This window comes from Triturus cristatus, chromosome 8, assembly GCF_964204655.1.
Source record: "Triturus cristatus chromosome 8, aTriCri1.1, whole genome shotgun sequence".
NCBI classification, from domain to species: domain Eukaryota; kingdom Metazoa; phylum Chordata; class Amphibia; order Caudata; family Salamandridae; genus Triturus; species Triturus cristatus.
This window is the reverse complement of record NC_140591.1, coordinates 1,091,335,336-1,091,360,181: the sequence shown is the minus strand read 5'-3', so window position 1 is coordinate 1,091,360,181 and position 24,846 is coordinate 1,091,335,336. Positions and strand designations below refer to the sequence as shown.

At 44.0% G+C, this 24,846-nt stretch overlaps 1 protein-coding gene across 1 annotated transcript in view; it reads left to right on the top strand.

Annotated features, from left to right (window-relative positions):
- The first annotated feature begins 1,400 nt into the window (after nucleotides 1-1,400).
- Nucleotides 1,401-24,846, top strand: part of LOC146805420 (otospiralin-like) — a 91,082-nt gene continuing 67,636 nt past the window's right edge. The window contains exon 1 of the mRNA XM_085620503.1: nucleotides 1,401-1,654. Coding sequence (XP_085476629.1) covers nucleotides 1,594-1,654 — 61 coding nt within the window. The 5' untranslated portion in view covers nucleotides 1,401-1,593. The remainder of the gene's footprint in view (nucleotides 1,655-24,846) is intronic.

Here is a 24,846-nt window from a genome sequence, read left to right as displayed (position 1 = left end):
TTTCATTAGTCTTCCAACTGTCAGCTGATGGATGGCTCTGACTGGTGTGAAAACTGCTCCCAGACCAGAAATAAAGGCCTGGGTGTGAGGAGGTGTTTTTTCCTCTGGCAGAATGGCCATTTGGACTGTGCCAAGGAACTTCATTTAGTTCAAAGGGACCTCCCCTGCCACAAGCAGATGTGAGATATGACACCTGGAAAAAAAACCTTCTTGAGTTTCCTCAGTCAAGTAGGCACCAATCCTAGTGTCGGGGTGTTGCCTCCAGAGCTGGATTGGGGTGCCCAGAGAGGAGGGAACTGCTTATTATCCTGACAAAACCGCTGGGTGGGCACACAGGCTCTGGACAAGGGGAGAAGCTTTTCACCATTTTGGATTTTAAGAATGAGGGGCATTGTGGGATTGTTTGCAGTATGGCAGACAGGAACTGCTGCAAAAGTGGGTTGGGTTGCCCCTTGGAACATTGTAACATTGACCCAATTGGGTAGGGATGGCCCATTTCAGTCATGGTGGAAAGCTAGGAAGAGGGCATACAATTTGAGTTCTTTGTGGTTATTTACTGTACTTAACAGTCCTTTGGTCTGTCAATGTGGCAAAACATTACAGTGTATGTCTTTCTTCCGACACTCTCCACTTCCTGTCTATTTATCGTACTCCTGCAGGGTAATTTCCAACCCTGTTCTTTCTCACTCTCTCTCTCTCTCTCTCTCTCTCTCTCTCTCTCCCTCTCTCTGTCTCTCTCTTTCTCTCTCTCTCTCTCTCAAAATAAGACCACATGCAACCACTAGCATCAATTAAGCACTTATTTGGTCTCTTTAAATTAGGGGTGGACTATCTAGAACCAAGAGGCCCCGATCCCGGGTACATTTTCAAAATAGCCATTCACTATATAAATGAATACAATATAGATTAATTTTAAGTACATTTATTTAGGGCATCATAAGAGTTTCGGACCCTGAAATGCGTGATAAACTGATAATAGCACGCTTTGCTCCATTCCTAGGTATGCAAACTTGGAACGTGTACAGTGTGTTTGCACGATTTTCATGACGTTTTATCTAGCGAAAATTATGATTCAGATGCAAACTTCAATTTATGCTTAATCAATGTTTGCATCGGCCCTGGAATGTGTCCCTGAGCAGACGATTATTGATCAGGAAATTACCTTGACATTCTGCAATTATGCACTGTTTCCGAAAATAATGAAAACATATGAGCACTAAAAACAGGACGAAATCGTGATTTTTCCTACAGTTCTTTCGTGGGGCCCCAGGAGTCTGTGCTGCTGCATTTTTGCCACGGTTCGGGTATGTCTCACTTCCTGTCCACATGCCTCACGTCCTTGCACAGTGTAAACACAGCAGGGCCCAACTACTATCAATTATCACCGCTGCCAACCTGAGAGTCAAGCAGGACACCCGGGATACTGACGGAGGAGCCCGACAGCTTTTATGGCCGTGCATACAGTATGGAAAGAAAGTCTCCCTTGTTCCCCGCCGGTTGCTAAATTACTCTATGGTATAAAGGTGCTTGAGAAGGTCGAAATCCCATACGCCTAGCTGAGGAGACGGTTTGCAAGAAGACCCCGGAGTCATCATGAGTCGGCTTCAAGTCCTTCTGCTCGCCGGCTTGTGGGTGGTCTGCCTGGCATGCTTTGGTTCGTATTGTCTTTAAACTATATTTTAAAGTGCATGTCTTCCATATCTGTGAGCGTTCAGAAAAGTAGTGTCCAGCCCTGTGGCCTTCTGTTGTCAAAACGTATCACTCGAAATCTATATGACAAAATGGAGTCAGTACCTTGTGGGTAGAGCTGGAATTGAACTATTGACAAGTCTTCCCATAATTTTCGGCAAATTGATGACTGGAGTTAGACAGTAACCTCTAGACTATATAGTTAGTGACCAACTATACGCAGGCAAATTGGAATGCTAAATAGCTGTTAAAATGTATATTCATCTAGTTACGAATATGTAACAGGTATCTCAATGAAGGTCAGTGAAGACAGCTGAGGATAAGATTTCCTGATTGCTCCTAATGGTGTAAAACAAGTCATTTGATGTCCATTTGATGAAGCACGTTTAATGAATAGCTCCTGTGAAATGGCATGTTAAATTACTTTTTTTCAGGCCGTTAGCACTTTTCCATGCTGACGTATTTGCCTGCTGCTGTGCCCAGTGTCTCTTGAAGCGAATTGTAAGGGTGTCACGCATTTGACCACAAATGAAAGTGACGAGACCACTTATAAAGGTCTCTCTCTCTCTCACACACCCACACACACTTAATCTGACTGTATGTGTGTATATTGTGATATCATATGTGTATAAATAGATATATCCACACACATGCAGACAGATTTATAAATTTTTAGCAAACAACACTGCTTTGTGGTGAAGGTATTTTGATAAATGAATGTGTGTGTGGCAAAGTGCAGTGTGTGTTGCCTCCAGGCACATTCAATAGCTGTGGTGGTGGGCCCCAGAGGGGGCGAGGACATATAGAGCTGGGGCACCGGACCCATCTGGTCTTCATCTAGAGACACCAGTGCTTGTGTGTTAATCCACAGAAGGTTGACCAAAAGACTACACCAGGACAGACTATGGCACATATAGTGAGAGTGGTATGCGTTGAGTGGACTACCTTTTGGCTACAGGGGCTGTGTCCTGCCCAGATGCACGACCGCAGGGCAAACTGATCACCGGACACCATATTATGTTCCCGCTCTCTGCACATTCTTCATCACCAGGGTCTGACTGGTCTATAGGGGAGTGAAACTCGGAGCTGCTGCTTTACAGTTGTTCTGTGTTGGACAGCACAGGCTGCAACCCTCCTGCACTTTTAAAGGTGATTAGAGATCCCCTTGCAGGTGGGTATAGTCAGTGATGCACCCAACTGCAAGGGGATGTCGTCCCCACCAGAGGGCTGCTATAAGGGGGCGCACTGACAGTGTTCCTCCAGAGGGCTTCTTTGCCTCTGCGCCCGCATCGGTAATATGACGTGGGCGCAGAAGCAAAGGGACTCCCTCATTTGCATGGGGGACGCCCCCAGCGCTGACGGTATTACAGAAGGGGGTACACCAGCGTCTGCGGCCCCCTTCTGTAATACTAAAGTGCTCCGGGGACACGCAGATTCATAGGCCCCCTAGACACCAGTGCAGCTCAAAGACTGCTATCATAATAAGGCACCCATTGTTCTGCGTTTGTACTGTCTAAAGTGCATATGTAGACTGGGAATGTTACAGAGTTAAGCAGGGTCGGACTGGGAGAGAAAACAGACTCAGGCAACAAATTAAAAGAGGCTCCTGTTAATGAATTCAATAGCTAAAAACGCCATCCACATTTGCAAATTGGGGCAGTTTTAAACTTAAAGACATGCTATACAAGTGTTTTTCAGGGTATGGGAAGACGGCATTGATGTGATCTTGCCGCAGGAAACGTTTTTTTAATATCAGGGAAATCAACAGTAACAAGCATTGGTAAATGAATTTGGTTTCGCCTATGGGATTAATAATAAGCTGGTTTTTGTTGTAAATTGTAGCTTGCTGAGTAGTTGCACAATATAAGTAACAGAAAGTCTGTTAAAGTGTTATGACTTGTTTATGTACAAAAAGGCAATATATTGTGCTGCTCCTAGTGGTCTAGTGCGGGTAAGTAATAGCAACATTTTGAAATATGAAAAGAAAGAGGGAAATACTAGAATTAATTGATGTAACAGCAATATTATGGGTTTAGAGGAGTTCTGACAACTTTTGAGCCCAGTGGCACTGCACCTGCTGCACCATTCAAATCATGACACTATTGCGTGTGGTAACTGCACTTGTGACTGCCTGTTTAGTAGTAAAATATTAGAATATATTTTGTGTTTAGTGGAGTACCGAGAGCTTTTGGTCCTGGTGCTTCTGCACCTGCAGCACTTTTGAAATCATGGCCCTAGTGCCTGCTAGATTACTGCACTTGTGACTGCCTGTTTAGTAGTAAAATATAGCAATCTTAGGTGTTTAGTGGGGTGCCTAGAGCATTTGGTCCTGGTTCCACTGCACCTGCTGCCCCATTCAAATCATGACCCTATTGTCTGCTAGATAAATGCACTTGTTTAGTAGTAACATTTTGAAATAATCTGTGTGAGTCCCTTTTAACTGCAAAGTAACCACAATTTGACTACCTGTTTAGTAGTCAAATATAGCAATATGGTGTGTTTAGAGGAGTTCTGACAACTTTTGGGACCAGTGCTACTGCACCTGCTACACCATTCAAATCAATTCCCTGTTGTCTGCAAGGTTTGCTGAAATTGTGACTGTCTGGTTAGTAATCAAATATAGCAATATGATGTGTTTAGAGGAGTTCTGACAACGTTTGGGCACAGTGCTACTGCACCTGCTGCACCATTCAAACCATTATCCTGTTGTCTGCAAGGTAACTGCACTTGTGATTGCCTGTTAGGAATAAAATATAGCAATATTGGGTGTTTAGTGGGATGCCTGGAGCTTTGGTCCCGGTGCCACTGTACCTGCTGCACTATTGAAATCATGACCCTAGCGCTTGCTACATAACTGCACTTGTGACTGGCTGTTTAGTGGTAAAATATAGCCATATTCAGTGTTTAGAGGAGTTCTCACGTGGAACAGTATCATGCACATATGCTGCATTCACTGGGCGTACTGCCTCTGGCAGTGCTCCAGATCAGCTACCGACTGAGCTTCCGCCTGGCCTACGTCACCTGCGTCCAGCCCTGGTTCCACTGCCAAACATGCACATTCAAGTGTCTCATGGATGTCTGCCTATCCAACACAACCGTAGATGAATTGGATTATGACTTGTGTCTGCGCCCCCTGTTGGATCACGAACAGGAGTGTAACTGAGACAGCTGTGCATGGGATGCATTGACATACTGTGTATGTATTGGCAGTTGTGCATGGGAGATTGCACAAGTCCTCATGTGCAGTGACCACATCGAGGCGCTCCCCTATTGGGCTGTGTTGCGTATTGTGGAAACGGTGTGGGCTGAGCACACCTGCCCGGACCACTTAATGTATTGGCTCACCCTGGTGTTCCTCGAACATGACAACGAAGTACTATTGGAACACAAAGACAATGAGTTCTTCCCGAGCAAAGGGGAATCAATATCCAAAATGAGAATAGTGATTATGTAAGAATAGAGTCCAATCCATGAGTAACAGAAGTGTTCTTCTTTATTATCTCTGTTGTCAGGATCTCCCCTCCTGTAAAGTTCTCAAGTCAGGTCATTTACTCGGACCTGACTTGAGAACTTTACAGGAGTACTCTCCTTTCATCAGATTATTTACTATTTCATTGAAAATATACGCCGACTGGGACATATCCTTGGAATTACATTTGAGAATTCGATGAATATTGCCTGAATTACTCTCTCTGCTTGTGACGATTTTTCGTTTTATCACATATCACTGAGCTAAATATACATTTCTTTTTGCCCTGAGGAAGTCGTTTGGGCCAATTGCCCTCAGACGAAACATGTGTTGGCTGCAAACATCCTTGGTCTGTGTGTTAAATACGATTTTCTATGCAAAACCCCTGAGGGGAGATCCTGACAACAGAGATAATAAAGAAGAACACTCCTGTCACTCATGGATTGGACTCTATACTTACATAATCACTATTCTCATTTTGGATATTGATTCCCCTTTGCTCGGGAAGAACTCATTGTCTTTGTACTTATCTTTGGTTACTGTCTGTAACCACGGATCTTGGGATTCAAGTGGCTGTTTTCCCTTCTGTTCCCTGGAGCATTTTTGTCTATTTACTTTTCACCTTCACTATTGTTGATTTTGCGCAAATGTAACCTAGCCACGGTTCAAAGTTTCTTACTATTGGAACACATTGCACATGAAGCTGCGCTGGCATTTATGGATGAGTAACTACGTCCCTGCAGCCACATCAGATTGACACCCACAGCACAGGTCCCAACAACTTGTTGCATCGTGAGGAATGATCACATAACCCACCACAACAGAGGACATGTCTGCCATCCTCAGGACTCTGGATGCATGTGCGTGGAACCACGCGTGTGTACACACATCTGTGCAGGTGATGCCGGTTCATGCTTGGAGGAACACAGCATCATTTTGCAACGTTACCAATTCGAACACACTGCTGGGGTGAGTGAACACACAGGGCAATGTAGGACGACATGTGAACCGGTCGGACCCTTCCACCTGATCACTGTCAGCAGAGCAGACAATCTGCGCACTCCGGTGGCAGAGCACTATGCTGATCACATGGGCAGTGAGTCATGCCCCCTAACACGGTGCAATGGGCAGACGCCAGACAACACATGACTCATCCAGAAAGGCAAGGTGTGCTGAGACCGTTGTCCCTTTTTGGCTCACCATTTCCTGAACCTCGACATGTTCCCATGTTAAGCACCTTAAGCGGGTCCCTGCCTGTTGTGACCGTTGCCTCGTCTGTACTGACACGCACATGCCAACAAAGTCTATGCTAATCCACTGGTGTCTAACTGTGATGAGTGTTGAATCGAATGTCCACTCGTATGCCACAATGTACATCGTCCCTACACAGGGAGGAACTGACTGACGCATGTACAATGGGGGTGGCTCCCTTTTCCAATACCCACCTCTGTGGGCCAAACATTGTAATGGGATAGTTGCTAGCCGACCTGTGCACTTACGTGACTTCTGAAATGAGATTGTGGGGTCCAAAATCAGATCATGTGTAGCTATGTCATGAATTGTAACAGGACGTGACCACACAGATGTGTGCGTGTAGGTATGCTACATGAGGTCCAGTTGTCACATGTGTTGTAGGACACTACCTCTGGCCTGCTACCGATTGTACTTTCCTACACACAGCCCTATTCAATACATGTATGTGTGCCTACGTTGGGGGGTTGTGAGACTGTAGTTAATGTGCAATGGGGACACAGCTAGTACTCACCTCCACAGTCATCCAATTGGCCATGTGTCTCAGGGATACACATACGTATAGATGTCAGTTACCAGGGTGTCCCTACGTCCCGCCATACCTCTATACGTACGTGAACATAGTCATGACACATATGTGTGATTTAGAATACATTCAGGTAATTGACTAATCTGGAGCTGTACATGGCCATCCTAGCCCACATTACATGGAAGCCCAGCGGTGGGCCAAACAGAGTCCTTTGGGGAATGAAAAGTGCTTTGGACGAGGGGGAGTGCAGTCCGCAGCAGACTTGCTGTGTGATTGACCAGCAGTGAGGATATGGCAGTCCGTGTCGGGTTCCGGGTGAATGTCGCAGAGTGTTCTGGGGGTCAGTGGGAGGTGTTGTTACAGGACATGATTCATAGGTCAGAGCCAGGCAGGGACAGGCCATATGGTCGTGATGGATGCTATTGCCTCCTTCCTCACACAGTAATTTCCATCCAAATCTTACTCCTCTGATACGGGTTCTGTGTCCGGTGTGTGTGGCAGGGTAATGGCTGCATCACTGTGTGCCAGTGACACATCAGACTGTGAAGGTGATGGGGCTGCATCGCCGTGTGCCACTGACACATCAGGGGTCTGAGCTGTGTGTGTCGATGTTCCCGCTGCAGGCATCTGTGACAGGCTCAGTGGCATCAATGGCAAGATGATGTACTGCTCGCTGGTGTCCAGACGTGGCAGCCAGACGTCCAGCCTGCATCTGCTCCATGGTCTCCATTGCCCTCTGCAGCTGTGCCAACTCTGTGCTGTCATCGCTTGTACCTGTCTGACCAGACAGTTCTTGTAGCCGATTAATGGCCCCAGTGAGGTCAGCCAAGGTCTGTGGGGGAGCATGGTGCGTGCAGGGGGTGTCTGATAGGGACTGTACGTGGTCCATGATGGGACTCAGACACCCACGTATGGCATTGAGTTTGGCTGCCACAAGCTCGAATCCCACCCGCAGCTGATCAGCCAACTCCACCTGGCATGCCCACACACGCTGTTGTAATTCCATGTCTTGGTCAGGGGGGTCCTAGGAGACTGCCATGGTGGTGTGCGTTTCCTGCTGTGTGGTCTGTGCAGGTGGTGGGGTCACCTCGAGGCAGCTGGCCTGCCCTGCTCCTGGGGATGGGGTGGGGAGGCTGTCCATCATCCGTTGGAGGGTGTCCTGATATATGTGCTCTCCATCATCACTGATGGGAAGTGTGGTGTGCTCTGCATGAGGTGTTCTTTGTCCCTCTGAAATGTAAAGGGGTGATGCAGGTTAACAGTGTTTCACATGTATGTTGAAGGATTGCAGATGTTTACATTCAGACTGCATGCCAATGTACATTGTGACTGTTTTGGTGGAGCTGGATATTTGATGGGAGACAGTGTGTTTACCAACTACATGACGGATGTGTGGTAGTACCCATACATTGTCATCACACAGTGTCAGGCAATGCATGATGTGAGTGGACAGTTGATACGCACGAGCGGAACATGTTGTGAGCTCTGTGCTCTGGTGTTGCGCATTTTACCACATTGCCATCATTGCTGGTGTACTGTGATTGCTATGTGTGTGTGCTGCATTGTGGGGGAGATGCCCCAACAGCTCTGATTTCGCGTACCCTTCTCCCTTTGGGGCGGGGTGCCTTTGAATTGTGCGCTTTTCGGGGGCTGTATTGTTTGTGACTTGGGCCATTTGTGCTCCCGTGCAGATTTTGTGGCCTGGTGCAATGTTCGTGTGCTGCGTGTGTTGTGCGACATGGGTTGTGGGTGAACGTGGATATGTCAGAGTGTGACCTGCTCCTTTACGGATGTGATCCACACTGGGACACCTCCATGTCGATTTGTGGGCCATGGAATGTATTGTGACTGCAGCCATGCTATCTGTCATGCATTGTCACTTGCATAGTCAGTGTGGCTCACAGAGCCACTGCTTTCCTGGATTCAGCACATGTGCATGGTTAGGTTGTGATATTGGTGTTGGGGAGGGGGGCCCCTTTGTGCACATAGTGGATGGGGGCCTACTTGGTGTTTCTATGTGTGCTGCAGTGTGCCAAGGCTGTCAGGGACATGTTCCACGATCATTGTGAGTGTGCGCCACATATTTGTGTATGTGTGCCATTGTGCCCATCTCCCCCGTCCCCCCAGTCCCTGGTCATTACTCACCCTGTTGCTGTTGAGTCAGGTCATATCCGGCTGTGTCCAGGACCACAACTCCTGCCACCGTCTCCACACTGCTGACTGTGGCCACCATTTCCTCCTGCTCATCCACCTCCTCTTGTGTCGCAGGACTCCCACCTCCAGCCGCCATTGCTGCATTCCTGTTGGCAGCGAGTTTCTCCTTCATTTGGCTGTGCACTTCATGCCAGCACTTCCTGACCTCCTCCATTGACCTCCTCGACACTCCGATTCCATTGACTTTTGTGACGATGGAGTGCCATATTTCCGTTTGTGTTGCCAGTGCCCCAGGGGAGGTGCCGAACAGTTGTTGATAGTTTTCTATCACCTCCGTGACGATGATCCGGTCTTCCTGCAGACTGAACCCCATCTTCCTCTTCCTCTTGCACTTCCCCGACCCCGGGGTTCCGTGATGGTCCTCCGTGGGGCTTGGTGAGTTCGGCATGTCCTATGCACTTGGTCCGATGCATCCATGGTGCTACGCAGTTTGAATTGGTTTTGGTGATTTGTTTTTCTTTCTTTTATGGTGCATTTTCCCACCAGTCGCATGGGATCTGTAGGCCTGTGGCTGGTTTTCGCAAATTTTTTTACCGCGATTGGCCTCAGCGCATGATTTTTTGCATTAGCGTTTTGCATTTTTGCAGCGTGGCGTTGGATCTTGCGTGATCATTTGACACGTTATCTGGTGACTATTTCATGCCAGCGCCAAGTTGTGAATACTTGGTTGGCACAGCGTCATTTTCCCGCATTGGGCTGCGATGTTGGAAGTTGCGATAGGCTACTTTTGCGGTAGTTATCACACTTTCTTGTGAATATACCCCATAGTGTATAATACAACATATATATAAATGCACAATACAACACGTTTAAAATACACAATTAAAAAGACCATATAAAATGACACAAGTGGCTCAACCAGACAGACAGGGTCAATACATATTGACAAGGATGAGAGAAGAGTATTAGAATATAAGAGAAGAGTGCAAGAACCCCACACCTAGCTCGACTATCTCCAAAGCCAAAGTAGATGCTTGTTAGTAAAATCAGTCAATGAATATCCAAGTGACAGAGATGTAAAAATACTATAAGGTCTAATAGTTTTAATAAATCTGACCATCAGTCAAGAACCTGTGTGTTGCGTTATATAGTGGTTGGAACTACTACCATAAAAAGCTATTATAAAATACTGTGATTTTTTATCTTTTATCGTATTGACACCTCAAGCATATTGAGAACCATCATCTCAGACCATGCAATATTCTGGTTGTTGGTATGCCTCTATTCCTCATTGTACCCCCATGTGTCTAGGGCAAAGTGAAATTCTTCAAAAACAATGGATCAATAGCAGGATGGCACCTATAAGAAATGATAGACACAGTGTTTTTTGCCCTTTTCACGATAATATTTCATTTTATAATCCAATTAAGGATGGAAGTAACTTTATATTTTAAAACGAATTGGCCTATTACAAACCTAAACGTGAAATATTGTTACCTCGGCACCTCACTTAACGTCTGAGACAACTCTTAAACATTTCCCTCTCACCTTAAAGTTACAGCAATTTCCAAAGCATTCAAAGATATAAATATGACAATGCTTGCATTGTCATTTCATGTCATCCCAGTGATTCCCTCCATTTGTTTGCTCATGGATGTATAAGTCACAATGTCTCCTAATTCCATTTTGTAGTAACATCCCATTGGCTATAATCCTCTAGTCTCTATACTGGTCTAATCTTGTTAAAGTGTCTCTTGTGTGCATTGCGAGCATTGACAAGTTTGCAGTTCGAGTCCTATGTGATTTTTTTAATGCAGTTTTATATAGCGCAAGCTCAACCGACTGATTAAGATCTTGGCAGATCTGGTCCTGCCGTCACTTTTTGATGGTTTCACGCACGTCTATTTGGCAGTCCGTCCGCTTTATTTAAAGGTTAGTGGGCCCATGAATGAAAGACCACACGAGTGCCGCTAACTCCACCAGGAAGTTTCACCCGCGTCGACAGTGCCATAGGCAGAAGTGGCTGTTGGTGGGAGTCCAGCCAAGATTACTGCCAGGCCAACAACAAAGTGCCTTTCTGTTGAGGAAACTGTGGCAGGGTTACCTTTTACTTAGACTTAGTGGAATTGAGGGAAATGAGGATGAAACTTACCTTTTTTCTGTTGCCCACTTCCGTTTCCATTTTGAACCATATTGTCCAGGTCCTTCCTTTGCTACTACTACATGACCACAATGCTAATCAACTCTGTTGTTGCCAGGGTTCTAAGGTAAGCTTCTTTTACACTTGTCTTACTATGAATAGTGTGTTGTCAATTGCTTTCGTCATGTGTATTTTTGCATTGCTCTTGCATTCAATTTTTCGTTAGTGTACATTTCACAACTTATCAAAGTAAACTGAACACACCTGTGTTGACACTTAAAACACAATTATGTTGTTGTGGTGGATGTGGGTGTTGTGCTTCTGGTACCTGTGGGTGTGCATTCAATAATGTGTGTGTGTGTAATTTGTGTGCAATGTAATATGTAAGAAAAGGGGCATAACACATTACCTACATATATTTTAGAAGCAAACACAACATATATGTGTAGCAAATCAGTAGTACTTACCAGTCTCCACTCCACCAGGGACTCGGTCAGCAAACCGCCGCTAGGGCAATGCCAGCACAACAGAGATGTCTAAATAGGCTCAGAACAAACCAGCCGACCTGACGGGGACAGAGTACTGTTAGCCAACAGAGGAGTCCGCCGCCTCGACGATGGTGCGCCACTTATGGGACCAGAAACAGTATGTCGATGTGGGCAGCGGTTAAGCCAGCACGTATCTAAATACGGCAGGCGGGATACTGTCAGCTTGGCAGAGTACTTGGATACTCCGCCATGGAGGGACAACATGAGTCCCGCCAGGAGTCCCATCAATATCTAAATCAAGCCCTAAGTGATTTGCCCAGAATCACTGGATGTTGAGCCAATGCCAAGACTTGAAGCAAGTTTCCCTGTTCCAAAGTCTGCAGCTCTGGCCTTTATGCCACACCTCTCCCCTTTCCAGAGTACTCTTTTCTTTTCTCTTAATGCCAGAACAGCTTTTCTTGGAACTGTATGTAGTAAACTCTCATACCAAGTAAGGTGCACATTCCTATATTGTGCAACCAAGATACATTTCGCTGCACTGTCTCCTCTGTAGCATTTCTCCTTTTGACCCCATGCTGCATTCTCTCATGACCTCCTAACATTGTACTGTCTTCTGCAATTTAACCCATCCATACTAACACTATCCATCTCACCCTCTTTATATAATTTCTGTGGATTCTGTTTCTTCACTAGAAGGTACACTGGATTCAAGGAGTCTATCTTTACTCATATCTGCATTAAAGTTAGTTGGTCATTTGAAGCATTTTTCCACAGGACACTTGCATCCCAACACCTGGTTGTCCTGATCAAACTCCTTGTTTGAGCTGTATTGGGAGAATTTGTAGGTGTATATCAACATCTACACCTTTCCACATATGTGAGGTGTTGTTTTATTTTATTTTTAGAGAGAGGAACTGCACAAGTGGCCACTCTGTTCAAACGCCAACATGTGCCATCATCACCTTTTACTGAATTCTTTAAAACATGGAATGCTTTAGAGGTTCAAAAAACATACTGACTCCTTTGGAAATTTTGCATGGTTTCTTGACCCTGACTCACTGCCCATCTTCTTCCATGGTGGTTTTAACCCAGTATTTTTTATCATAATGTTTTCAGTATTCCTCGAGTTTCTTTCTGTAGCTTCCCTTAACTTCATCCTCCGACCACTTAACCGTCTCAGTTTTAACTAAGCAACTTGGACTGAACTTCAGCCTGGATTTCCCACCTCCTATAATTTCAAATGGAGAGTAACCAGTAGCAGCGACCTCATATGTTCTATACAACTACCCTGTTTTCAACACTTGTTGTTCTGAATTCAAATTATTCCTGTACACTAGTTGATTGGATCCTTTTCAAACTCTGTTCAAACTTTCAACTATTACATTCCCACTTGGATGGTAAAGTGATGTGGTTCTGCCAAAAATGCAGCAGTTCTTCATGTAATTTCTTGCGTTGATGGAAGTAAATTCTACACCATTGTCACTAAACACATAAGTAGGTAAGCACTTACATTGAAATATCTCTTTAAAAAAATTAAGCACACTATCTATCTATGTTCACTTTAACTACTATTTTAACGAAACGCCCCCTTGAAAACATGTCCATAATCACAATGATGTATTTGCATAAATCTCCTATGGGCTCCATGATGTCTACATCTGTGTGTGTCAAGGCATTCATACTGGGCCACAGATGGTCTCAACATTTTCAGGGTTTTGTATGCTGTAAGACACTCACAGCATTCTCTCACTACCCTTTCAATTCCAATTATTAATGCTAGGTCACCAACAGACCTTCCTTACAACCCCTCTTGTATTAATCATTCCTAAATGCCCCTCATGGGATGTTGTATTTATATTTTTTCCTAGTTACTTTGTAGGAACAAAAGTTGAAGCGGTCACCTCCTATAAGTATCTTGGGTTCATGGTAGAACAAAAATTGAGCTATAAATCACAGCTCACCTCAATGAGGTCAAAATCTCAAAACTTGATATATGGTTTTAACGTTCTAAAAAAGAAATTAGGCTGTCCATCATACGGTAACCTATTAACTGTCATGCAGGCACAGTTAATGCCAACAGTAACCTATGGCACTGAAATAATGAAAGGTTGTGACATCCCTGCTTTGAACAAAATACAAACAAAAGTCTATAAAAAAGTTTTTCATATCCAACAATGTGCATCGCCTGCCCAGGTGCGGCTAGAGTTTGGCTTACAAAATCAGGAATTTCCGAGCAAAGGCGCCTTCATTAAATTTTGTTGGAGGTTACGTGCCTCTGAAAGCGGGTCCATAGACCAACTATGCTGGAAAGAAATAGGCAGACAAAAAGAAAAAAGGATGCACGGATCCTGGGGTAGTTATTTAAACCAAGTGCTAGAGGATCTGTCTGCGCAAGACATTTGGAATTTCAGCATAGGGAAAAAGGCTTTTTACAAATCAATTAATGCCACAATAAAACTCTCGTCTTATTCAATGGATACCTTACTGCTAAGACGGCACGCCTGGACGGTTATCAGTTCATACGGAAAAAGGAAGCCACAGGAATATTTATCAGCCTATTTCTCGCCTACACTAAAACATCAATTTATGAGGCTGCGTCTTGGCATGTGGGAAACAAAAGATTTAATCCCAGCATGGAAGGATAAAAGTGACAACCGAGACTGTAGACTTTGTGGATACAAATACGAATCGATTCAACATATTTTTTGTGTATGCCCGAAGTTACTATAAGAACGGAAGTCACTAATAAAAGCACTACTGAATAGTATGAACATACGAACGTGCAGAGAAGCCTTAATCACCTGGCTTGACTCCGTGTAGATCGCAATAGACTGTTACAAAGACAAGAACTCCTAAATCTACATTTTAAACGAAATTTTAAATAATTGATGTATAGAAGTATGTTGTAGACCAACCGTGTAAAAATTTTACTAACGATTTTACGTGTTTATATAAGTATGCAGTAGTACTATTTAAATGTCATTGGTGTAATGGTTTTTGTTTTTAAAAGACCGATCACTTAAATAAATACATTTAGTCTGCCCCCTCAATAATGAGAAACCATCAACAACAGCTTGCGGTGGACTTCCTAGTAGAGTGTACATTTTTATCAGGCCATCCCTTTTTCAGATATTGTGTAATTTTCTATTATTCATATTGTTTGTAAGTTCTTCTAGCCATATTTTAATATGAAAGGCATGTACACCACTATCCCATACCAAAGCTACGTTTGTATCTTCCTGTAATTCATCTTGATTCTCTAATAGTGTTGTTGTGATCCTAGACAAGAGATCTTTTGCTACCTATTTCTTCCCTGGAATATGAATAATTCTGTAAACAAAATTAAACATTTGCGTAGAAATTAAAGCAATACATAGTTATGCCTTATAATCACCTCTTTATCCTACACAAATGAGCAGAAATGTTCTAACACCCAGACACATGCTAACACTTCTCTTTCCATGAAAGCATCTTTTTCCTAAGCGGGGGGTAAGGAACTGGAAGTGAATGCTACTATTCACTCAGTCGGTTCATCATTATTCGGTTTAAAAATACAAACCATTAAAGATATAATAAAAATAACTGAAAACATTTCATGCACATCCCATTAGACTCCAGTCTCTTACTGCTCCCACAATAAAAAAAGCAACAGAAACATCGATATTAACATCTGATAAGAGCCATAAATACAAATGTTTGGGTCTAAACTGTTTAAAATTCAACTTCTTGAGGAAAGAACAAACAGAAATATTCATTAAATTGCCATACATAGGCGAAAACCCACTAACAGTCAATATGTCTTGTTAGAAAACCTTGTCACAACGTCAGGGGCCAATATCAGAATCTTTTACCCAGTCCTTCACTATTATGAACTGTTAGAAATGGGATTTCTGGTTGGCTAGGGCTTGCGCCAAAGCCAGGCAGAAACCACCACTCTAGTCAGGGCTGGGGAGTTACACGCCAAAGATGACCCCTGCTCACCCCCTTGGTAGCTTGGCACGAGCAGTCAGGCTTATCCCGGAGGCAATGTGTAAAGCGTTTGCGCGTGCACACAGTAACAACACCCTAGGCCTACCACAAAAGAAACTCCACACAAGGTTATATATAAAAAATAGCCTTTGTATTATAATAAACACATTAGATAATAATCAAATAATTTACACTGTGCCAACTGGCACTGGGCAGAATTTTACAAGGGACTATTTACACAAGACAGGGCCACATGGACCACTGTCAGAATTAGCACAAATCAGCAATTGTAAATGTAGAACATATGCCAACTGTAACACAAATTATCACTGTAGAGCACAACCAGTAACTACTGGTGCAATAATGACCTCAGCGTCATTACACTAGAATCAGGTATAAAACCTATCCTGCATCCATTACAGGGGCATAAACACATTATGCAGTTTCTCATTAGTCTAACGCATTAGACCTAACCACCTAAGTATAACTACACTAGGGGCGTACATCACACAGGGAGACATAATCTCACTAGCAAGAACAACCTCCTAATCATAAATCCACATTTGGAGGTATAACACAGGGTGCGTAAAACATAGTACATGAATTACATTTCCTAGCACCAAAAGCATTAATATATGAATCACAATAACACCTCAATCACATTAGGGTCCAGGTTGCGCCAGAACCTACACGTAGCAGCTGCCCACTACTTGCTGGGCAGCTGGGGACAATAACAGGGCCTAAACACTGCAGCTGGCACTAAGTGCTGCGCAGCTGGGGAAGGCAAATAGGAGGCATGGGCTCTCAATGGTCCCTGAAACAATATCCAAAACGTTGCAGCCACCTAGGCTCTAAAAACGATATGTCCCCCAGTACGGTGGAGCCACACGGGGCTCCTGAAATTAACATGCGCCAACTAGAGAAAAGTGCTGGCCCCCCAATCGCTGTGGAGCGCACTGGCGCTTTTAGGGAATGAAATATGCCCTCTCCAAACGTTGTAGCTGCAATCTACCCATCGGTGCAGCGGGAAACAAGGAATATGGGCCGGACACCTCGGTGCCCTCTGGGACTTCATGTGCCCCCAGCAGAAATGCGCCAACCGCTGCAGCTGCCCTCTAGCCAACTGGGGCAGCTGTAGGAAATGGCCAAGGTAGGGGCATGGGCCCACGGGGCCCTTTTAAAACAAATATTTCTCAATGTTGGAGCCACGTAGGCTCCGAAACAACCATGACCCACGTTGGAGCCAGCTGGGGGCCCGAGAAACAATAGGGCCGTCGTTGGAGTGGCCCGCTGCCAGGCGGGGCCGCTCTTACTCTGCCTCTCCCCACCCGGACTCATTCGCACCACTCACTGGCTGGGGGGGGCGGAGGCAGGACTCCTCCGGTCGTTGCCCTGGGTCTCCTCTTCGGTAGGAGCAGCAGCACTCCTCTCGTGGTGCTGGCAGCGGGCGGGGTTCTCTCTCCAACACGGGAGCTCTGCCCAGGCATCGGTGGCTTCTCCACTTCGGTGGCGGTCATGGCGGGGCTCTCTCACCTTATGAGAGCCCCGTCCTCTTGACGCGCCGGTCTTCACCTGGTCCCCCATCTCGGGACCGGGACTTCTCAGGAGGAGCCTGCGAGGCTCCAGGACTTCCTCTTCACACATAAAATGGCTGCACTTCCGCTTCCGTCCCGCGGCCCCGCCACAACCAGGCGGGCCGCGGACTCGGCGGTGATTTCATCATAATAGAAAGCGGGGTGGGCACCCGCATTTAAATAGAATTGAAAAGCGGCCATGTGGGGTAGGCACCCACTATTCAAAGTAGCAGAGGAGCGGGGTGGGCACCCGCGCTCCATAAATGGCAATCAGTTATCCAAACGCGGGGTGGGCACCCGCAATACATCGGGCAGACTGGGGGAATCCCTACGTCGGGATTCTCTCGGTGGAGATCGCAGCCCAGTGCCTCAGGTCCAAAACAGGAGTGCTCCTCAGGGCCACCAAGGCGTTCCTGTAAATATAAATCAAGGCGCTCACAGGGCCATCAAGAGGAAGGCACCCAGCGCTCCCAAGGCGCTAGATGCAGCAAAGACGCCTCCAAGGTCCTGGAGGATCCCAGAAGTCTTCCAGGTATCCAGGGGCTGGGCAGGGCCCAGGGAGGCAAGCCTTCCCCTGGGCCCACAGCAGCAGCACGCCCCTGGTAGATTCAAGTCAGAACAAGAACATTTTCATGGGGTCACAGCCCCTCTTTTATACACCAAATCCTTTGTCTCCAAAGGTGCAGGGAAGGGGCGAACCAGATGCAACTGGTTCCTGAGCAATTTGTTTTGCTCAGCCCCTCTCCCTATTCACAGGACAGGCCAGGGACATTAGACGCACCACAGGGGGTGGAGCCAGCATTGTGTGGGGAAAGCCCAGCCCTATTCAGGTCCCAGGTGTATTCCTCCCTGCCATCAACATGCAGATCTCTCCACCAACCACCGGGGCAGACCCATCCTGACTCCTGGAAAAAGACACACCAGCCAATCACAAGCCAGACAGTCACTGCACATTTATACCAGCGTCTAGAAGTGGCACTTCTACACTAGCCATCGTAACGCCGCACACATCATCGCGCAGCATTTAATCTCACGAGTTCGCACATACCAAACTCGACCCTGCACTCCTCTCACATCAGGACTTAACACAGTCACTCAGATCCCCCATGAATTCCTATGGGAGGGCAGGTCAGTCTCACCAAACCATACACAGAGCGCACGCGCTTTCCACTGGGACACAGTGTAAAAGCGCCTAGAGGCCTAAAACCACTAGTACAACACAGGAAAAAGGCTAGGATAATGCAAAAAGTTTTAGGGGTGAACTTGCCAGAAGGGCCAAGTCCAACATGAACAAATGATGAAAAAGATTAATCCTGAACCTTGTCAGTAAGTATCTTCGATAATTAGACACAACATAACAAAGATAAAGCTCGACTGACAAAGTCTATTTAACCATAGCAAATTGTTTGACCAAAGGTTTTACCATGGACCCTGCTTCTTTTTAAGTCCGTCTCCCAAAGGTAAAAGGCATTTCTAGTCCAAGCCACATCAGTCTTGGTAATCCTTCTTGGTTTATGAAATTACTCTGGCTGAACTAAGGTCCTAAAGCTAAGCTCTATAAAATTCAGCCAATGTATACACATAGAGCAGTCAAGACGAAGCCAATCCCTCAAAATGATTCAATTCAACTTGGTTTCAGGTTTGAGCCACACATTGAGCCATAATATTAGTGGTGACAGCTATAGCACGTCAGAGATATAATTGATACTCAGCTCTTCGTGCACCACCATTGAGGCGAAGCTGTGCAGTAAGGATAGCAATCTTGTAATTAATTTATTCTCTGCTATCTGAAGTGATGGGTCAACAACAACGTAGCCCCAGATATCATGCGCATAAGAGGAAATTGAGATACACTTTGCTTTATAGATCCTAATCACAGCATCAATGGATTTATAGCCTAGCCGCCTGACGAAATCAAATACACAATGAATTGCCCTTCTGAATAATAATCTTTTCTTCTTCAATAGTGGGGACCAACTAAGCAAGGTATAAAATATTAAGCCCACATAGGAAAATTACTCCACTCTGCTGATATTACATTCCTTGATAGAAAATGTCCTGGATTTGGTGTCCTTTGGACCAATTACCATAACGTGTGACTGTTTTACATTGGTATTTAAGAACAGGTTATCCATGAACTCTACAAATTGGTCTAGGAGTCATTGGAATCCACGGGCAGTTCTAGAGATGAGCACAGGATCATCTGCATACAGCAGTGCTGATAAATGTCACTAACCCACAAGGGGCATATCTCTCCCCTCCTTAACCAATTTGAGTTCTAAGTGATTGACATACAAAGTGAATAAAAATAGAGCTAGAATGCATCCATGACAAACACCCCTTTTCAACTTTAAGGGCAGTAAACATTCCCCCCTTATCATGGGGCCAGATGCTGTCAAGTTGAGGTGCAGTACTCTTAACAGCCATATGATGTCCCCCTTGATCCTAGGACAGCCCTGAGTTTGTTTATATTTACTCTGTCAAACACTGAACTGAGATCATGAAGGCCAGGCGGACTGGGCCTTGGCATGTGGGAAACAAAAGATTTAATCCCAGCATGGAAGGATAAAAGTGACAACCGAGACTGTAGACTTTGTGGATACAAATACGAATCGATTCAACATATTTTTTGTGTATGCCCGAAGTTACTATAAGAACGGAAGTCACTAATAAAAGCACTACTGAATAGTATGAACATACGAACGTGCAGAGAAGCCTTAATCACCTGGCTTGACTCCGTGTAGATCGCAATAGACTGTTACAAAGACAAGAACTCCTAAATCTACATTTTAAACGAAATTTTAAATAATTGATGTATAGAAGTATGTTGTAGACCAACCGTGTAAAAATTTTACTAACGATTTTACGTGTTTATATAAGTATGCAGTAGTACTATTTAAATGTCATTGGTGTAATGGTTTTTGTTTTTAAAAGACCGATCACTTAAATAAATACATTTAGTCTGCCCCCTCAATAATGAGAAACCATCAACAACAGCTTGCGGTGGACTTCCTAGTAGAGTGTACATTTTTATCAGGCCATCCCTTTTTCAGATATTGTGTAATTTTCTATTATTCATATTGTTTGTAAGTTCTTCTAGCCATATTTTAATATGAAAGGCATGTACACCACTATCCCATACCAAAGCTACGTTTGTATCTTCCTGTAATTCATCTTGATTCTCTAATAGTGTTGTTGTGATCCTAGACAAGAGATCTTTTGCTACCTATTTCTTCCCTGGAATATGAATAATTCTGTAAACAAAATTAAACATTTGCGTAGAAATTAAAGCAATACATAGTTATGCCTTATAATCACCTCTTTATCCTACACAAATGAGCAGAAATGTTCTAACACCCAGACACATGCTAACACTTCTCTTTCCATGAAAGCATCTTTTTCCTAAGCGGGGGGTAAGGAACTGGAAGTGAATGCTACTATTCACTCAGTCGGTTCATCATTATTCGGTTTAAAAATACAAACCATTAAAGATATAATAAAAATAACTGAAAACATTTCATGCACATCCCATTAGACTCCAGTCTCTTACTGCTCCCACAATAAAAAAAGCAACAGAAACATCAATATTAACATCTGATAAGAGCCATAAATACAAATGTTTGGGTCTAAACTGTTTAAAATTCAACTTCTTGAGGAAAGAACAAACAGAAATATTCATTAAATTGCCATACATAGGCGAAAACCCACTAACAGTCAATATGTCTTGTTAGAAAACCTTGTCACAACGTCAGGGGCCAATATCAGAATCTTTTACCCAGTCCTTCACTATTATGAACTGTTAGAAATGGGATTTCTGGTTGGCTAGGGCTTGCGCCAAAGCCAGGCAGAAACCACCACTCTAGTCAGGGCTGGGGAGTTACACGCCAAAGATGACCCCTGCTCACCCCCTTGGTAGCTTGGCACGAGCAGTCAGGCTTATCCCGGAGGCAATGTGTAAAGCGTTTGCGCGTGCACACAGTAACAACACCCTAGGCCTACCACAAAAGAAACTCCACACAAGGTTATATATAAAAAAATAGCCTTTGTATTATAATAAACACATTAGATAATAATCAAATAATTTACACTGTGCCAACTGGCACTGGGCAGAATTTTACAAGGGACTATTTACACAAGACAGGGCCACATGGACCACTGTCAGAATTAGCACACATCACCAATTGTAAATGTAGAACATATGCCAACTGTAACACAAATTATCACTGTAGAGCACAACCAGTAACTACTGGTGCAATAATGACCTCAGCGTCATCACACTAGAATCAGGTATAAAACCTATCCTGCATCCATTACAGGGGCATAAACACATTATGCAGTTTCTCATTAGTCTAACGCATTAGACCTAACCACCTAAGTATAACTACACTAGGGGCGTACATCACACAGGGAGACATAATCTCACTAGCAAGAACAACCTCCTAATCATAAATCCACATTTGGAGGTATAACACAGGGTGCGTAAAACATAGTACATGAATTACATTTCCTAGCACCAAAAGCATTAATATATGAATCACAATAACACCTCAATCACATTAGGGTCCAGGTTGCGCCAGAACCTACACGTAGCAGCTGCCCACTACTTGCTGGGCAGCTGGGGACAATAACAGGGCCTAAACACTGCAGCTGGCACTAAGTGCTGCGCAGCTGGGGAAGGCAAATAGGAGGCATGGGCTCTCAATGGTCCCTGAAACAATATCCAAAACGTTGCAGCCACCTAGGCTCTAAAAACGATATGTCCCCCAGTACGGTGGAGCCACACGGGGCTCCTGAAATTAACATCGTCAGAGATATAATTGATACTCAGCTCTTCGTGCACCACCATTGAGGCGAAGCTGTGCAGTAAGGATAGCAATCTTGTAATTAATTTATTCTCTGCTATCTGAAGTGATGGGTCAACAACAACGTAGCCCCAGATATCATGCGCATAAGAGGAAATTGAGATACACTTTGCTTTATAGATCCTAATCACAGCATCAATGGATTTATAGCCTAGCCGCCTGACGAAATCAAATACACAATGAATTGCCCTTCTGAATAATAATCTTTTCTTCTTCAATAGTGGGGACCAACTAAGCAAGGTATAAAATATTAAGCCCACATAGGAAAATTACTCCACTCTGCTGATATTACATTCCTTGATAGAAAATGTCCTGGATTTGGTGTCCTTTGGACCAATTACCATAACGTGTGACTGTTTTACATTGGTATTTAAGAACAGGTTATCCATGAACTCTACAAATTGGTCTAGGAGTCATTGGAATCCACGGGCAGTTCTAGAGATGAGCACAGGATCATCTGCATACAGCAGTGCTGATAAATGTCACTAACCCACAAGGGGCATATCTCTCCCCTCCTTAACCAATTTGAGTTCTAAGTGATTGACATACAAAGTGAATAAAAATAGAGCTAGAATGCATCCATAACAAACACCCCTTTTCAACTTTAAGGGCAGTAAACATTCCACCCTTATCATGGGGCCAGATGCTGTCAAGTTGAGGTGCAGTACTCTTAACAGCCATATGATGTCCCCCTTGATCCTAGGACAGCCCTGAGTTTGTTTATATTTACTCTGTCAAACACTGAACTGAGATCATGAAGGCCAGGCGGACTGGGCCTTGGTCAGTTGTGCCAAAGACAGCCCTGAAGTCATATTGTATGTCAGACAAAGGCATTGTGCACCATGGGCCAGTTATGTAATCAATTTAAGATCCCTGGTCCAATGATTTTCACCTCCCAGTCAATCAGCGAAGTAGGCCAGTAACAGCAACGGTCTTCAATACATCCCTTCTTAAACACCGGCACATTCACTGAGTGGTACCAAGAATCTGGCTGCCCATGTCTCACAGCTGCATTGAGATGTAGAGTAACCAAAGGGGCACACAACTCGATATTAGGTTTAAACAGGTCACTTGGGACCCCATCTGGACCTGGAGCTTTATTGCTAGGTAGGACAATAATAGCAACCCTCACCTCCTCCCACTCAAACCTAAAGTTTGACTGTTCAGCAGGTGAAAAATACACAGGTATAGATTCAGGGTCATCATAAATAGATTCAAAGTGCTTCATCCCAATGTCTACTGGAATATATGAGGACAACATAGGCATTGGGTTAGGATGAAACAAAGGGTGAATGACAATGTTCCAGAACAATCCATCACGCTTGGTGCAAGCAAAGATAAGTTCTTACCATGCCTCCCTATGAAATTGCATTTTCCTCTACTTCAAGAATAATTTATATTTAGTTCGACATAAGAAAAACAAGTGGCCTCTAGGGTTTTGCTTCAAGTTTATCTTTGAATCTTGATGGACTTTAATCAGAGCCACTGGAATTATGGAGGCAGGGGAAGGCCAAATTATGCAGGAGAGTTGAGTAAATTCTGCAGCAAGAAGAGGTAAAGTATGCAGCATAATGTAGCACATGCTGTGATATGATTACTTCATAATGTTGTCATGTTCAAAATTGTTAACACTGTCTGGGCATTGGTGGCACCTCATTAGTACAAGTTTAATACCAAAATATATCAATAAGCAAAAGAAAGGTGACCAGTCAACCTTTGCCAAGGGCCTTTCGCTGTGGTTCAACGTGTTGCTGTGGTTTTAGTAACTTTTGATGCATTTGAGTTAGAAACTATTTATTTTGGTTAAAATCTCCAGACTATGTGAAAAATGATGGATTAAGTGGCAAATGCGGCAAATCTATAATTATGCAAAAATTGCCGCGGCCCCACAATCGCATCATTTCAGTTACCTTAGCTTTAGTACAGGAGTGATCAAACCACATTTTGGGAGGGGGTTCAAGATGTTACCATGCCTAGTTACCATAGACCTAGCTACACTATTAATATTACTACAAGAGGACGAGATTAGATTTTCTGGAAGACCATCATTAAGACACACCTCAAATTTATACACACATTTCTGAAATAGCTCAGTATAAAAGTTACAGGCCTAATCATGGCCCATTTTATTCTTCACCCTTGATCTTTCAATGATATCAACCCATTATAATCATGGGCCCAACTATTTACTTCAAAACTACACTCAAATGAGGCTGTCAACAGGTTGTGGTCACTACAGCATCCCATAAAACCTTGAAATGTATAAGTAAACTTGAGGTAACAAAGATAAAGTCTATCACAGACTGTTTACCTCTCCTAGTAAAGAGGGGGCACTCAAAGGATCCCACAAGTCCTGCTGTGAATCAGATAAAATGGAGAGATTCAAATCAGCTAAAACAGAATTAATCAAATTTCCTTGTTTTGAATGTCGAAAAGTGCTCTGCACTTGTTACTCCACAATCATACTTACTGGAATCCAAATTGGGACAGTCATCCCACAAATGCAAATTTAAATCACCCATCAATATCATTGGAATACAATCATATCTAGAACTAAACATATTTCTAAAAACCTTTTAAGATCAGATACATGGACATCCAAATCTTGTGAAAAATTTGAATTATAAAGATTGAGGATTAATAAACTGCCCATCTTCTTCAATCTTAACAGCTGCTAGATTTTGAGAACGAGTATCCAAAATATAAAATTTACAGTATTGG